We start from the raw sequence: 18,013 nt of genomic DNA on the forward strand, positions 1-18,013 counted from the left end.
TTGTGTTAACATAGTGCCATTGAGTCTTGTTGATGCCATGATAATTAATTTAAGTTTTGTTCAACATTTAATTTCAAGATCCAAAACAATGTATGCTTCCTTGTATTGTTTGAATTTAGCCAAACTGTAGAATCAATGTAAAAAAGTTGTTTGCATTAAACAAGTTTTCAGAATCCTTCTTTCTGGTAATTTTCTTGTACATCCAAAGGATACACACCACCAGTGTTTCAAAAGAAATCAGTTTGCTATTACCCAGTTACTTTTGGTAATTTTTGTGTGCATTTTCAGTGCAATAGAATATCCAAGGAGTACAATGGTGCACATCACCTGGACAAGGAAGCCAGGAAGTGGGCCACCAAGATAGCCAAAGAAACCAGGTCTCTCAAGGACTTACAGAAGGCAGTCAGGGTTCTTGGCTCAGGGGAAAAGGTTAGCATGCCAGACTGGGCAATTTTGAGTGCATTCTGACCAGATAGGGTCATGTAGGTTAAGATCTGGGGTAACAAATGGTACTTAAGTGCTGCTTAAATGGGCAGGGTGGAAAGCAAGAGAAATAAAGTGGCATTTTCTAATAAATTCCTGCATCCAGATAATTTCTTAGTCTAACACTTGCAACTCATGTAATAAAGCATAGTCTGATCATTTGCCATTAAATTTTGGCAAAAATATGTCAAATTTCAAAAGATTTTTGCTCTTTTTGTTAAGCCCATTCCAGAGGGATTGCATGGGGACTCTGGGCACAGCATTGTGTGATTTTGCTCTAGATCTTTGCCTACTCATGAAAATACCATAGGCCTCATAGCATAACAATTAAATTTGCTGGCCATTTACCCAGTGTGTTAACAAACGAAAAGCTGTTTGATCAAGTAAAATGAAGCCCGGGGTTCACTTATCCATAATTATGCCCTCTTTGTGTTAATCTAGGTTTGGGTCATGTAAAATGTAAAAAAGGTGAACTTTAAGAAACCCCTGCAGCATGTTGGTATATTTTAGTCCATCTGTCTGGCATTTGCCTTTGACCACTGTCGACACACCCTTATCACCTTACTTCATTTTGACCTTAACATTGATCTTTTTTATATTGTTTTTGGCCTGTCTGTCCCTCTGTCTGTCTGTCTGTCATTGTGTCATTGTATGTGTGTGTCACAAAACTTCAACCTTGGTTAAACTTTTATAACTTTTGCAATATTGAAGATAGCAACTTCATATTTAGCATGCAAATGTATCATGGAGCTGCACATTTTGAGTGGTGAAAAGTCAAGGTCAAGGTCATCCTTGAAGAACAAAGGTCAAATATCATTGTATTTTTCGTTCCTAAAACTTTAACTTTCGTTTAAGTTTGGTCATAACTTTTTGAATATTGAAGATAGCTACTTGATATTTGGCATGCATGTGTATCTCATGGAGCTGCACATTTTGAGTGGCTAAAGGTCAAGGTCATCATTCAAGGTCAAAGGCCAAATTTATGGCTTCAAAGCAACGCAATAGGGGGCATTGTGTTTCTGACAAACACATCTCTTGTTTTACTAAGACTTCAAAATGCTAAGGAATAAACAATTAGAAGGCTTCCACTGGGACGTTATGTGTTTATTGAAGGCAGCATCTTACATGCTTATTTGCTATAATAATGACAATAAACCTTTTTTTAGTTGTTAAAATTAGCAGATGCCCAGGCAATGCAAAGAGTGCATAGCAGATTGATGCATTATAAAGCCTCAAATGTTAATGACAAAAAGGGTGTATTGTTACTATCATTACTAAAATATACCTCTTATGTGATATGATATTTCAACTTTGCTTACTTGTTAAACTTAAACCAAAACCCTTCATAGAACCTCTCATGTATAATTCAGTCAAATATTTCTGACTGCCTGAACCTAAATTCATTAAAATTCCATCAAGAAATCCATCCTGTGCACCAGCAACTTGTCGTTTCCTTTATTGTTTCTCTGTAGTCATATATAAACACAAGATAATAGAAACAATCAATGCATTTTAAAAAAAGTTAATGATTGCAGACAAACACAAAAGCATTACCACCCAGATCATAAGATCCAGCCTATACATAGTGTGAACATGTCATTAATGCTCTATTGGCTGTTTTCATCTCGGGTACTACTTAAGTATAGTACAATGTACACTGCCAGGGTACGGAATTTTCAGTTTAAGGCAGCTGGCTGTACTTTGGGGTACATTTAGTATATTTTTATATCCCGGGTACTTTGTTTTATACTTACGATTATGTGCAGTACTTAAAAGTAGTAGCTGAGTGGACAATAACCAATCGAGCAATAGGTACCATACATGTGTTTATAAACATGTGCCTTTTTGCAGGTCTCAGTGAGTGGATCCACAGAGGGGATCACGCAAGATCCAGAGGTCCGTCGAGAGGAGCTACAGCAGCTGATACGCCAGGCTGAGGTATAAAATGAAAACTGGGCTTAATGCGTGTGTGTAAAGTGTCGTCCCATATTAGCTTTTGCAGTCTGCAAAGGCTTATCAGGGACAACACTTTATGCTTTTATGTAATTTTTCATTTAAAAGAGTTTTTTTCTAATAAAATATCCAGTTTAGGCGGAAAGTGATAAGCCTGTTTGGAATGCACAAGTTTATCTGGGATGACACATACACACATGCATACAGCCCACTTTTCCCAGAACAAGGGTAAAATGGATCATGAGTTTTGTATAATACCTGATCATTACAGGCCTGATGGTTAAGTATGACGCTACTGAATTTAGGAGCATTTCTTTATCAGTTCCGATAGTTTCACTGTTAAACCTCAGAGTCTTGATGATAATATCCATTGTTTTTGTTATGATACAACTATTTATTCAATGTTTTCTGTGTTTATTTGGGGGCAATATCTGTGATTTAAAAGCAATAATTCTCTGTCTCAAACAGTGTAAAATAGCCATAACAATTATTCAAAACTTTCATTGTTTTATTGTGAATCTAGACCTCATGATTCCATTTAAATTCTCTAGTTCAACTCTTTAAGCATGTTATAAGACTGCATAGTTTCTCCCTTTCACTGTGATGTTTCCAAGCACATTCATGTGCTAATATTGCTTCACATTAGCACACACATGTAACAGGTCACATATACCAAGGACTTGTGGTTTCTATCTTCTTTCTTATTTGTATTCAAATTGAAGATATTTGGCCATATTTCCTAGCTCAGGAATGTGCTAATATTGTCTCACATCAGCACACACTTGTAACAGGTCACATATACCAATGACTTATTGTTCTAACATTTCCCTTTGACTTTGAAGATATTTGGCCATATTTCCAAGCACAGGCATGTGCTAATATTGTCTCTCATCAGCACACACTTGAACCAGGTCACATATACCAATGGCTTGTTGTTCCAACATTTCCATTCACTTTGTAGATATTTGGCCATGTTTCTCAGCACAGGCATGTGCTAATATTGTCTCTCATCAGCACACACTTGAACCAGGTCACATATACCAATGGCTTGTTGTTCCAACATTTCCATTCACTTTGAAGATATTTGGCCATATTTCCCAGCACAGGCATGTGCTAATATTGTCTCTCATCAGCACACACTTGTACCACGTCTTATATACCAATGACTTGTTGTTTCAACATTTCCATTCACTTTGAAGACATTTGGCCATGTTTCCCAGCACAGGCATGTGCTAATATTGTCTCAAATCAGCACACACTTGTACCAGGTCGCATATACCAATGACTTGTTGTTTCAACATTTCCATTCATTTTGAAGATATTTGGCCACGTTTCCCGGCACAGGCATGTGCTAATAGTGTCTCACATCAGCACACACTTGTACCAGGTTACATATACCAATGGCTTGTTGTTTCAACATTTCCATTCACTTTGAAGATATATGGCCATGTTTCCCAGCACAGGCATTTGCTAATATTGTCTCACATCAGCACACACTTGTACCAGGCCACATATACCAATGTCTTGTTGTTTCAACATTTCCGTTCACTTTGAAGATATAAGGCCATGTTTCCCAGCACAGGCATGTGCTAATATTGTCTCACATCAGCACAAACTTGTACCAGGTCACATATACCAATGACTTGTTGTTTCAACATTTCCATTAACTTTGAAGATATTTGGCCATGTTTCCCAGCACAGGCATGTGCTAATATTGTCTCACATCAGCACACACTTGTACCAGGTCACATATACCAATGGCTTGTTGTTTCAACATTTCTGTTCACTTTGAAGATATTTGGCCATGGCATGTGCTTATATTGTCTCACTTCAGCACAAACTTGTACCAGGTCACATATACCAATGACTTGTTGTTTCAACATTTCCATTCACTTTGAAGATATTTGGCCATGTTTCCCAGCACAGGCATGTGCTAATAGTGTCTCTCATCAGCACACACTTGTACCAGGTCACATATACCAATGACTTGTTGTTTCAACATTTCCATTCACTTTGCAGATATTTGGCCATGATCTCCAGCACAGGCATGTGCTCATAGTGTCTCTCATCAGCACACACTTGTACCAGGTCACATATACCAATGACTTGTTGTTTCAACATTTCCTTTCACTTTGAAGATATTTGGCCATGTTTCCCAGCACAGGCATGTGCTAATATTGTCTCTCATCAGCACACACTTGTACCAGGTCACATATACCAATGACTTGTTGTTTCAACATTTCCTTTCACTTTGAAGATATTAGGCCATGTTTCCCAGCACAGGCATGTGCTAATATTGTCTCACATCAGCACACACTTGTACCAGGTCACATATACCAATGGCTTGTTGTTCCAACAACTCCATTCATTTTGAAGATATTTGGCCATGTTTCACAGCACAGGCATGTGCTAATATTGCATAACATTAACACACACTTGTACCAGGTCACATATACCAATGACTTGTTGTTTCAACATTTCCATACACTTTGAAGATATTTGGCCATGTTTCCCAGCACAGGCATGTGCTAATATTGTCTCACATCAGCACACACTTGAACCAGGTCACATATACCAATGGCTTGTTGTTCCAACATTTCCATTCACTTTGAAGATATTTGGCCATGTTTCCCAGCACAGGCATGTGCTTATATTGTCTCTCATCAGCACACACTTGAACCAGGTCACATATACCCATGACTTGTTGTTTCAACATTTCCATTCACTTTGAAGATATTTGGCCATGTTTCCCAGCACATGCATGTGCTAATATTGTCTCACATCAGCACACACTTGTACCAGGTCACATATACCAATGGCTTGTTGTTCCAACATATACGTTCATTTTGAATATATTTAGCCATGTTTCCCAGCACAGGCATGTGCTAATATTGTCTCTCATCAGCACACACTTGAACCAGGTCACATATACCCATGACTTGTTGTTTCAACATTTCCATTCACTTTGAAGATATTTGGCCATGTTTCCCAGCACATGCATGTGCTAATATTGTCTCACATCAGCACACACTTGTACCAGGTCACATATACCAATGGCTTGTTGTTCCAACATATACGTTCATTTTGAAGATATTTGGCCATGTTTCCCAGCACAGGCATGTGCTAATATTGTCTCACATCAGCACACACTTGTACCAGGTCACATATACCAATGACTTGTTGTTTCAACATTTCCATTCACTTTGAAGACATTTGGCCATGTTTCCCAGCACAGGCATGTGCTAATATTGTCTCAAATCAGCACACACTTGTACCAGGTCGCATATACCAATGACTTAATGTTTCAACATTTCCATTCATTTTGAAGATATTTGGCCATGTTTCCCGGCACAGGCATGTGCTAATAGTGTCTCACATCAGCACACACTTGTACCAGGTCACATATACCAATGGCTTGTTGTTTCAACATTTCCATTCACTTTGAAGATATATGGCCATGTTTCCCAGCACAGGCATGTGCTAATATTGTCTCACATCAGCACACACTTGTACCAGGTCACATATACCAATGGCTTGTTGTTTCAACATTTCTGTTCACTTTGAAGATATTTGGCCATGTTTCCTAGCACAGGCATGTGCTAATATTGTCTCACTTCAGCACAAACTTGTACCAGGTCACATATACCAATGACTTGTTGTTTCAACATTTCCATTAACTTTGAAGATATTTGGCCATGTTTCCCAGCACAGGCATGTGCTAATAGTGTCTCTCATCAGCACACACTTGTACCAGGTCACATATACCAATGACTTGTTGTTTCAACATTTCCATTCACTTTGCAGATATTTGGCCATGATCTCCAGCACAGGCATGTGCTCATAGTGTCTCTCATCAGCACACACTTGTACCAGGTCACATATACCAATGACTTGTTGTTTCAACATTTCCTTTCACTTTGAAGATATTTGGCCATGTTTCCCAGCACAGGCATGTGCTAATATTGTCTCTCATCAGCACACACTTGTACCAGGTCACATATACCAATGACTTGTTGTTTCAACATTTCCTTTCACTTTGAAGATATTCGGCCATGTTTCCCAGCACAGGCATGTGCTAATATTGTCTCACATCAGCACACACTTGTACCAGGTCACATATACCAATGGCTTGTTGTTCCAACAACTCCATTCATTTTGAAGATATTTGGCCATGTTTCCCAGCACAGGCATGTGCTAATATTGTATAACATTAGCACACACTTGTACCAGGTCACATATACCAATGACTTGTTGTTTCAACATTTCCATACACTTTGAAGATATTTGGCCATGTTTCCCAGCACAGGCCTGTGCTAATATTTTCTCACATCAGCACACACTTGTACCAGGTCACATATACCAATGACTTGTTGTTTCAAAGTTTCCATTCATATTGAAGATATTTGGCCACGTTTCCCAGCACAGGCATGTGCTAATAGTGTCTCTCATCAGCACACACTTGTACCAGGTCACATATACCAATGACTTGTTGTTTCAACATTTCCATTCACTTTGAAGATATTTGGCCATGTTTCCCAGCACAGGCATGTGCTTATATTGTCTCACATCAGCACATACTTGTACCAGGTCACATATACCAATGACTTGTTGTTTCAACATTTCCATTCACTTTGAAGATATTTTGCCATGTTTTCCAGCACAGGCATGTGCTTAGAGTGTCTCTCATCAGCACACACTTGTACCAGGTCACATATACCAATGACTTGTTGTTTCAACATTTCCATTCACTTTGAAGATATTTGGCCACGTTTCCCAGCACAGGCATGTGCTAATAGTGTGTCACATCAGCACACATTTGTACCAGGTAACATATTACAATGGCTTGTTGTTTCAACATTTCCATTCACTTTGAAGATATTTGGCCATGTTTCCCAGCACAGGCATGTGCTAATAGTGTCTCACATCAGCACAAACATGTACCAGGTCACATATACCTATGACTTGTTGTTTCAACATTTCCATTCATTTTGAAGATATTTTGCCATTTTCCCAGCACAGGCATGTGCTAATATTGTGTAACATCAGCACACACTTGTACCAGATCACATATACCAATGACTTGTTGTTTCAACATTTCTATTCACTTTGAAGATATTTGGCCATGTTTCCCAGCACAGTCATGTGCTAATATTGTCTCACATTAGCACACACATGTACCAGGTCACATATACCAATGACTTGTTGTTTCAACATTTCCTATTCACTTTGAAGATATTTGGCCATGTTTCCCAGCACAGGCATGTGCTAATAGTGTCTCTCATCAGCACACACTTGTATCAGGTCATATATACCAATGACTTGTTGTTTCAACATTTCCATTCACTTTGAAGATATTTGGCCATGTTTCCCAGCACAGGCATGTGCTTATAGTGTCTCTCATCAGCACACACTTGTACAAGGTCACATATACCAATAACTTGTTGTTTCAACATTTCCATTCACTTTGAAGATATTTGGCCATGTTTCCCAGCACAGGCATGTGCTAATATTGTCTCACATCAGCACACACTTGTATCAGGTCATATATACCAATGACTTGTTGTTTCAACATTTCCTATTCATTTTGAAGATATTTGGCCTTGTTTCCCAGCACATACATGTGCTAATAGTGTCTCTCATCAGCACTCACTTGTACCAGGTCACATATACCAATGGCTCGTTGTTCCAACGTTTCCATTCATTTTGATGATATATGGCCATTTTCCAAGCACAGGCATGTGCTTATATTGTCTCACATCAGCACACACTTGTACAAGGTCACATATACCAATGGCTTGTTGTTCCAACGTTTCCATTCATTTTGAAGATATTTGGCCATGTTTCCCAGCACAGTCATGTGCTAATATTGTCTCACATCAGCACACACTTGTACTAGGTCACATATACCAATTGCTTTGAAGATATTTGGCCATGTTTCCCAGCACAGGCATGTGCTAATATTGTCTCACATCAGCACACACTTGTACCAGGTCACATATACCAATGACTTGTTGTTTCAATGTTTCCATTCATATTGAAGATATTTGGCCACGTTTCCCAGCACAGGCATGTGCTAATAGTGTCTCACATCAGCACACATTTGTACCAGGTAACATATAACAATGGCTTGTTGTTTCAACATTTCCATTCACTTTGAAGATATTTGGCCATGTTTCCCAGCACAGGCATGTGCTAATAGTGTCTCACATCAGCACAAACATGTACCAGGTCACATATACCCCTGACTTGTTGTTTCAACATTTCCATTCACTTTGAAGATATTTGGCCATGTTTCCCAGCACAGGCATGTGCTAATATTGTCTCACATCAGCACACACTTGTACCAGGTCACATATACCAATGGCTTGTTGTTCCAACATATACGTTCATTTTGAAGATATTTGGCCATGTTTCCCAGCACAGGCATGTGCTAATATTGTCTCACATCAGCACACACTTATACCAGGTCACATATACCAATGACTTGTTGTTTCAACATTTCCATTCATTTTGAAGATATTTTGCCATTTTCCCAGCACAGGCATGTGCTAATATTGTGTCACATCAGCACACACTTGTACCAGATCACATATACCAATGACTTGTTGTTTCAACATTTCTATTCACTTTGAAGATATTTGGCCATGTTTCACAGCACAGTCATGTGCTAATATTGTCTCACATTAGCACACACATGTACCAGGTCACATATACCAATGACTTGTTGTTTCAACATTTCCTATTCACTTTGAAGATATTTGGCCATGTTTCCCAGCACAGGCATGTGCTAATAGTGTCTCTCATCAGCACACACTTGTACCAGGTCACATATACCAATGGCTTGTTGTTCCAACATTTCCATTCATTTTGAAGATATTTGGCCATTTTCCCAGCACAGGCATGTGCTAATATTGTCTCACATCAGCACACACTTGTACCAGGTCACATATACCAATGACTTGTTGTTTCAACATTTCCATTTACTTTGAAGATATTTGGCCATGTTTCCCAGCACAGGCATGTGCTAATATTGCTCACATGAGCACACACTTGTACCAGGTCACATATACCAATTGCTTGTTGGTCTAGCATTTTCCTTTGAATATATTTGGCCATGTTTTCCAGCACAGGCATGTGCTAATATTGTCTCACATCAGCACATACTTGTACCAGGTCACATATACCAATGACTTGTTGTTTTAACATTTCCATTCACTTTGAAGATATTTGGCCTTGTTTCTCAGCACAGGCATGTGCTAATAGTGTCTCTCATCAGCACACACTTGTACCAGGTCACACATACCAATGACTTGTTGTTTCAACATTTCCATTCACTTTGAAGATATTTGGCCATGTTTCCCAGCACAGGCATGTGCTTATATTGTCTCACATCAGCACACACTTGTATCAGGTCATATATACCAATGGCTTGTTGTTCCATCATTTCCTATTCTTTTTGAAGATATTTGGCCATGTTTCCGAGACCATGCATGTGCTAATAGTGTCTCACATCAGCACACACTTGTACCAGGTCACATATACCAATGGCTTGTTGTTCCAACGTTTCCATTCATTTTGAAGATATTTGGCCATGTTTCCCAGCACAGTCATGTGCTAATATTGTCTCACATCAGCACACACTTGTACCAGGTCACATATACCAATTGCTTTGAAGATATTTGGCCATGTTTCCCAGCACAGGCATGTGCTTATATTGTCTCACATCAGCACACAATTGTACCAGGTCACATATACCAATGGCTTGTTGTTCCAACGTTTCCATTCATTTTGATAATATATGGCCATTTTCCAAGCACAGGCATGTGCTTATATTGTCTCACATCAGCACACACTTGTACCAGGTCACATATACCAATGGCTTGTTGTTCCAACGTTTCCATTCATGTTGAAGATATTTGGCCATGTTTCCCAGCACAGTCATGTGCTAATATTGTCTCACATCAGCACACACTTGTACCAGGTCACATATACCAATTGCTTTGAAGATATTTGGCCATGTTTCCCAGCACAGGCATGTGCTAATATTGTCTCACATCAGCACACACTTGTACCAGGTCACATATATCAATGACTTGTTGTTTCAATGTTTCCATTCATATTGAAGATATTTGGCCATGTTTCCCAGCACAGGCATGTGCTAATAGTGTCTCACATCAGCACACATTTGTACCAGGTAACATATAATAATGGCTTGTTGTTTCAACATTTCCATTCACTTTGAAGATATTTGGCCATTTTTCCCAGCACAGGCATGTGCTTATAGTGTCTCACATCAGCACAAACATGTACCAGGTCACATATACCCATGACTTGTTGTTTCAACATTTCCATTCACTTTGAAGATATTTGGCCATGTTTCCCAGCACAGGCATGTGCTAATATTGTCTCACATCAGCACACACTTGTACCAGGTCACATATACCAATGGCTTGTTGTTCCAACATATACGTTCATTTTGAAGATATTTGGCCATGTTTCCCAGCACAGGCATGTGCTAATATTGTCTCACATCAGCACACACTTATACCAGGTCACATATACCAATGACTTGTTGTTTCAACATTTCCATTCAATTTGAAGATATTTGGCCATGTTTCCCAGCACAGGCATGTGCTAATAGTGTCTCTCATCAGCACACACTTGTACCAGGTCATTTATACCAATGACTTGTTGTTTCAACATTTCCATTCACTTTGAAGATATTTGGCCATGTTTCCCAGCACAGGCATGTGCTAATAGTGTCTCTCATCAGCACACACTTGTACAAGGTCACATATACCAATAACTAGTTGTTTTAACATTTCCATTCACTTTGAAAATATTTGGCCATGTTTCCCAGCACAGGCATAAGCTAATATTGTCTCACATCAGCACACACTTGTATCAGGTCATATATACCAATGACTTGTTGTTTCAACATTTCCTATTCATTTTGAAGATATTTGGCCTTGTTTCCCAGCACAGGCATGTGCTAATAGTGTCTCTCATCAGCACACACTTGTACCAGGTCACATATACCAATGGCTCGTTGTTCCAACGTTTCCGTTCATTTTGATGATATATGGCCATTTTCCAAGCACAGGCATGTGCTTATATTGTCTCACATCAGCACACACTTGTACCAGGTCACATATACCAATGACTTGTTGTTTCAACATTTCCATTCACTTTGAAGATATTTGGCCCTGTTTCCCAGCACAGGCATGTGCTAATATTGCCTCACATCAGCACACACTTGTACCAGGTCACATATACCAATGACTTGTTGTTTCAACGTTTCCATTCATATTGAAGATATTTGGCCACGTTTTCCAGCACAGGCATGTGCTAATAGTGTCTCACATCAGCACACACTTGTACCAGGTAACATAGAACAATGGCTTGTTGTTTCAACATTTCCATTCATTTTGAAGATATTTGGCCATGTTTCCCAGCACAGGCATGTGCTAATAGTGTCTCTCATCAGTACACACTTGTACCAGGTCACATATACCAATGACTTGTTGTTTCAACATTTCCATTCACGTTGAAGATATTTGGCCATGTTTCCCAGCACAGGCATGTGCTAATATTGTCTCACATCAGCAGAGACTTGTATCAGGTCATATATACCAATGGCTTGTTGTTTCAACATTTCCATTCACTTTGAAGATATTTGGCCATGTTTCCCAGCACAGGCATGTGCTGAGAGTGTCTCTCATCAGCACACACTTGTACCAGGTCACATATACCAATGGCTTGTTGTTCCAACATTTACATTCATTTTGAAGATATTTGGCCATGTTTCCCAACAAAGGCATGTGCTAATATTGTCTCACATCAGCACACACTTATACCAGGTCACATATACCAATGACTAGTTGTTTCAACATTTCCATTCACTTTGAAGATATTTGGCCATGTTTCCCAGCACAGGCATGTGCTAATAGTGTCTCTCATCAGCACACACTTGTACCAGGTCATATATACCAATTACTTGTTGTTTCAACATTTCCATTCACTTTGAAGATATTTGGCCATGCTTCCCAGCACAGGCATGTGCTAATAGTGTCTCGCATCAGCACACACTTGTACAAGGTCACATATACCAATGACTTGTTGTTTCAACATTTCCATTCACTTTGAAGATATTTGGCCATGTTTCCCAGCACAGGCATGTGCTAATAGTGTCTCACATCAGCACTAACTTGTACCAGGTCACATATACCAATGACTTGTTGTTTCAACATTTCCATTCACTTTGAAGATATTTGACCATGTTTCCCAGCACAGGCATGTGCTAATATTGTCTCACATCAGCACATACTTGTACCAGGTCACATATACCAATGACTTGTTGTTTCAACATTTCCATTCACTTTGAAGATATTTGGCCATGTTTCCCAGCACAGGCATGTGCTAATAGTGTCCCTCATCAGCACACACTTGTACCAATATAAAGAAGTGAAACTCCAGCTGCTGGAGCAGTATTGAATTTTCATTAAAAACAATTAGTTGGTCCTTTATTTAAGGCAAGTGACCGATTGCCAAAACAGTACAAAACAGCACAATACAGCACAATACAAACCAACATAAACACAAAATATGAATAAAGCTGGGGTCACCGCCTTGGAACGGTCAATGCAAAGCATTGGGGGTTTAAACCTGGTTATAGAGCGCTCAACCTCACACTTGGCCCAGCAATATTCATAATACATTCAAGTGTAAATAAAATTTAACGTCATAGCATTGTAACTCAAATTAAACAATAATAAAAGGGAATTAAAACGCATTCAATTTAATTACTATTTAATTACTCAATTGCATTGAAGATACAAGAGTAACAGAATTACAACTTTTTGACGAACGATCAAATAAAACTATTAACAATTGTCAACTACATTCCTTCTTTATAGAAAAGATTTGAGAATGTAGAATCATAGAGTTAATATCTCAGATAATCATCGCGCAAATAAAGGAAGAAGCAGCAATAATGGGTGTAAAAATTCCATATTACATAGCTTGGTTGTTTATGTGACTGCTAAACAAATTAAAAATAATTAAATCAAACAAGAAACGCCTATCAGAGAGAAAATATAAATAAAATGGAACGTTATAAACCCAATGACCTATGCATGTAGATTACAACTGGGAAAGTCGGTCGTATGACGTCACAAAAATCCATAATGACATAATGACGTGAACAAATTCCAAGGGTAGTACTAAATAAAAATATTAATCGGGCTGTGCTACTAATAAAACAAGTTTACGTGATTTAATATTAAGAAGCAAATGAATACAAATGGTAATTCCATTAAAGCGACATTATTGGAATCAAACAGTATATAGGTGTTTTGACAACTGAAGACAGAAATGATTTGATGTACGATTTGAGTCCAAATGTAGTTTACATGCAGATTTGTTCATACGACACAATGACACAATTTTATTCAACAGTGACAAATGCCTATAATGTAGTATTCATGCAGATTTGTTCATACGACACAATGACACAATTTTATTCAACAGTGAAAAATGCCTATAATATCACTAATGATTCCAAATTTTAAGGGAAGAAAGATATAGTGAATCGAAAACCATCAAACACGTGTTTTTAAGTACATAAGCATCGTATCCTTTTGATAAAAACAAGTTAATTAAATTGAAAAGTTTAATATGAACATTTGGTTTAACATATTTTAATTTGCGGACACGCTTCAAAACATCTCCGTAAAATGATGGATGGGAGATTCCATTATTTAAATGCCATTTTAAAGAAACATTATATTTTGAAATTAAATCACCATACTTAGAGTAAAATCTAGCAAATTTATTTCTTAAGTTATGATACAAAAAGCCTTGTTTTAGCAATTTTTTAGTTAATATTAGATTACGATCATTAAAATCTTTAATACACGAACATGCTCTGGCATAACGTACCAACTGCGAAATGTAAATACCATAGGAAAAGTCACACATACCAATGACTTGTTGTTTCAACATTTTCATTCACTTTGAAGATATTTGGCCATGTTTCCTAGCACAGGCATGTGCTTATATTGTCTCACATCAGCACACACTTGTATCAGGTCATATATACCAATGGCTTGTTGTTCCAACATTTCCTATTCACTTTGAAGATATTTGGCCATGTTTCCCAGCACATACATGTGCTAATAGTGTCTCTCATCAGCACACACTTGTACCAGGTCACATATACCAATGGCTTGTTGTTCCAATGTTTCCATTCCTTTTGAAGATATTTTGCCATTTTCCTAGCACAGGCATGTGCTAATATTGTCTCACATCAGAACACACTTGAACCAGATCACATATACCAATGACTTGTTGTTTCAACATTTCTATTCACTTTGAAGATATTTGGCCATGTTTCCCAGCTCAGGCATGTGCTAATATTGTCTCGCATCAGCACACACTTGTACCAGGTCACATATACCAATGACTTGTTGTTTCAACATTTCCTATTCACTTTGAAGATATTTGGCCATGTTTCCCAGCACAGGCATGTGCTAATAGTGTCCCTCATCAGCACACACTTGTACCAGGTCACATATACCAATGGCTTGTTGTTCTAACGTTTCCTTTCATTTTGAAGATTTTTGGCCATTTTCCCAGCACAGGCATGTGCTAATATTGTCTCACATCAGCACACACTTGTACCAGGTCACATATACCAATGACTTGTTGTTTCAACATTTCCATTCACTTTGAAGATATTTGGCCATGTTTCCCAGCACAGGCATGTGCTAATATTGTCTCACATCAGCACACACTTGTACCAGGTCACATATACCAATTCCTTGTTGGTCTAGCATTTTCCTTTGAATACATTTGGCCATGTTTCCCAGCACAGGCATGTGCTAATATTGTCTCACATCAGCACACACTTGTACCTGGCCACATTTACCAATGGTTTGTTGTTTCAACATTTCCATTCACTTTGAAGATATTTGGCCATGTTTCCCAGCACAGGCATGTGCTAATATTGTCTCACATCAGCAAACACTTGTTCCAGGTCACATATACCAATGACTTGTTGTTTCAACGTTTTCAATCATATTGAAGATATTTGGCAACGTTTCCCAGCACAGGCATGTGCTAATAGTGTCTCACATCAGCACATACTTGTACCAGGTCACATATACCAATTGCTTGTTGGTCTAGCATTTTCCTTTGAAGATATTTGGCCATGTTTCCCAGCACAAGCATGTGCTAATAGTGTCTCACATCAGCACACACTTGTACCAGGTCACATATTCCAATGACTTGTTGTTTCAACATTTCCATTCACTTTGAAGATATTTGGCCATGTTTCCCAGCACAGGCATGTGCTAATATTGTCTCACATCAGCACATACTTATACAAGGTCACATAAACCAATGACTTGTTGTTTCAACATTTCCATTCCCTTTGAAGATATTTGGCCATGTTTCCCAGCACAGGCATGTGCTTATATTGTCTCACATCAGCACACACTTGTATCAGGTCATATATACCAATGGCTTGTTGTTCCAACATTTCCTATTCACTTTGAAGATATTTGGCCATGTTTCCCAGCACAGGCATGTGCTAATAGTGTCTCTCATCATCACACATTTGTACCAGGTCACATATACCAATGGCTTGTTGTTCCAACGTTTCCATTCATTTTGAAGATATTTTGCCATTTTCTCAGCACAGGCATGTGCTAATATTGTCTCACATCAGCACACACTTGTACCAGATCACATATACCAATGACTTGTTGTTTCACATTTCTATTCACTTTGAAGATATTTGGCCATGTTTCCCAGCACAGGCATGTGCTAATAGTGTCTCACATCAGCACACACTTGTACCAGGTCACATATACCAATGACTTGTTGTTTCAACATTTCCATTCACTTTGAAGATATTTGGCCATGTTTTCCAGCACAGGCATGTGCTAATAGTGTCTCTCATCAGCACACACTTGTACCAGGTCATATATACCAATTACTTGTTGTTTCAACATTTCCATTCACTTTGAAGATATTTGGCCATGCTTCCCAGCACAGGCATGTGCTAATAGTGTCTCTCATCAGCACACACTTGTACAAGGTCACATATACCAATGACTTGTTGTTTCAACATTTCCATTCACTTTGAAGATATTTGGCCATGTTTCCCAGCACAGGCATGTGCTAATAGTGTCTCACATCAGCACTAACTTGTACCAGGTCACATATACCAATGACTTGTTGTTTCAACATTTCCATTCACTTTGAAGATATTTGGCCATGTTTCCCAGCACAGGCATGTGCTAATAGTGTCTCTCATCAGCACACACTTGTACCAGGTCACATATACCAATGACTTGTTGTTTCAACATTTCCATTCACTTTGAAGATATTTGACCATGTTTCCCAGCACAGGCATGTGCTAATATTGTCTCAAATCAGCACATACTTGTACCAGGTCACATATACCAATGACTTGTTGTTTCAACATTTCCATTCACTTTGAAGATATTTGGCCATGTTTCCCAGCACAGGCATGTGCTAAGAGTGTCCCTCATCAGCACACACTTGTACCAAGTCACACATACCAATGACTTGTTGTTTCAACATTTTCATTCACTTTGAAGATATTTGGCCATGTTTCCTAGCACAGGCATGTGCTTATATTGTCTCACATCAGCACACACTTGTATCAGGTCATATATACCAATGGCTTGTTGTTCCAACATTTCCTATTCACTTTGAAGATATTTGGCCATGTTTCCCAGCACATACATGTGCTAATAGTGTCTCTCATCAGCACACACTTGTACCAGGTCACATATACCAATGGCTTGTTGTTCCAATGTTTCCATTCCTTTTGAAGATATTTTGCCATTTTCCTAGCACAGGCATGTGCTTATATTGTCTCACATCAGAACACACTTGAACCAGATCACATATACCAATGACTTGTTGTTTCAACATTTCTATTCACTTTGAAGATATTTGGCCATGTTTCCCAGCTCAGGCATGTGCTAATATTGTCTCGCATCAGCACACACTTGTACCAGGTCACATATACCAATGACTTGTTGTTTCAACATTTCCTATTCACTTTGAAGATATTTGGCCATGTTTCCCAGCACAGGCATGTGCTAATAGTGTCTCTCATCAGCACACACTTGTACCAGGTCACATATACCAATGGCTTGTTGTTCTAACGTTTCCTTTCATTTTGAAGATTTTTGGCCATTTTCCCAGCACAGGCATGTGCTAATATTGTCTCACATCAGCACACACTTGTACCAGGTCACATATACCAATGACTTGTTGTTTCAACATTTCCATTCACTTTGAAGATATTTGGCCATGTTTCCCAGCACAGGCATGTGCTAATATTGTCTCACATCAGCACACACTTGTACCAGGTCACATATACCAATTGCTTGTTGGTCTAGCATTTTCCTTTGAATATATTTGGCCATGTTTCCCAGCACAGGCATGTGCTAATATTGTCTCACATCAGCACACACTTGTACCAGGCCACATATACCAATGGTTTGTTGTTTCAACATTTCCATTCACTTTGAAGATA

General features: G+C 38.6%; 1 protein-coding gene across 4 annotated transcripts in view; it reads left to right on the forward strand.

Moving 5' to 3' along the window:
- LOC127842625 (F-BAR and double SH3 domains protein 2-like) overlaps positions 1-18,013 on the forward strand; it is a 97,502-nt gene that overhangs the window by 33,057 nt on the left and 46,432 nt on the right. For all 4 annotated transcript variants that reach the window (XR_008031797.1, XM_052372215.1, XM_052372217.1 and 1 more), the window contains exons 11-12: positions 289-429; positions 2,335-2,421. Coding sequence is in view for 3 of the 4 variants with exons in the window: in XM_052372215.1 (XP_052228175.1) it covers positions 289-429; positions 2,335-2,421 (228 nt within the window). In the remaining variant the exon portion in view is untranslated. The remainder of the gene's footprint in view (positions 1-288; positions 430-2,334; positions 2,422-18,013) is intronic.

Source organism: Dreissena polymorpha, chromosome 8, assembly GCF_020536995.1.
Source record: "Dreissena polymorpha isolate Duluth1 chromosome 8, UMN_Dpol_1.0, whole genome shotgun sequence".
Taxonomy (NCBI): Eukaryota; Metazoa; Mollusca; class Bivalvia; order Myida; family Dreissenidae; genus Dreissena; species Dreissena polymorpha.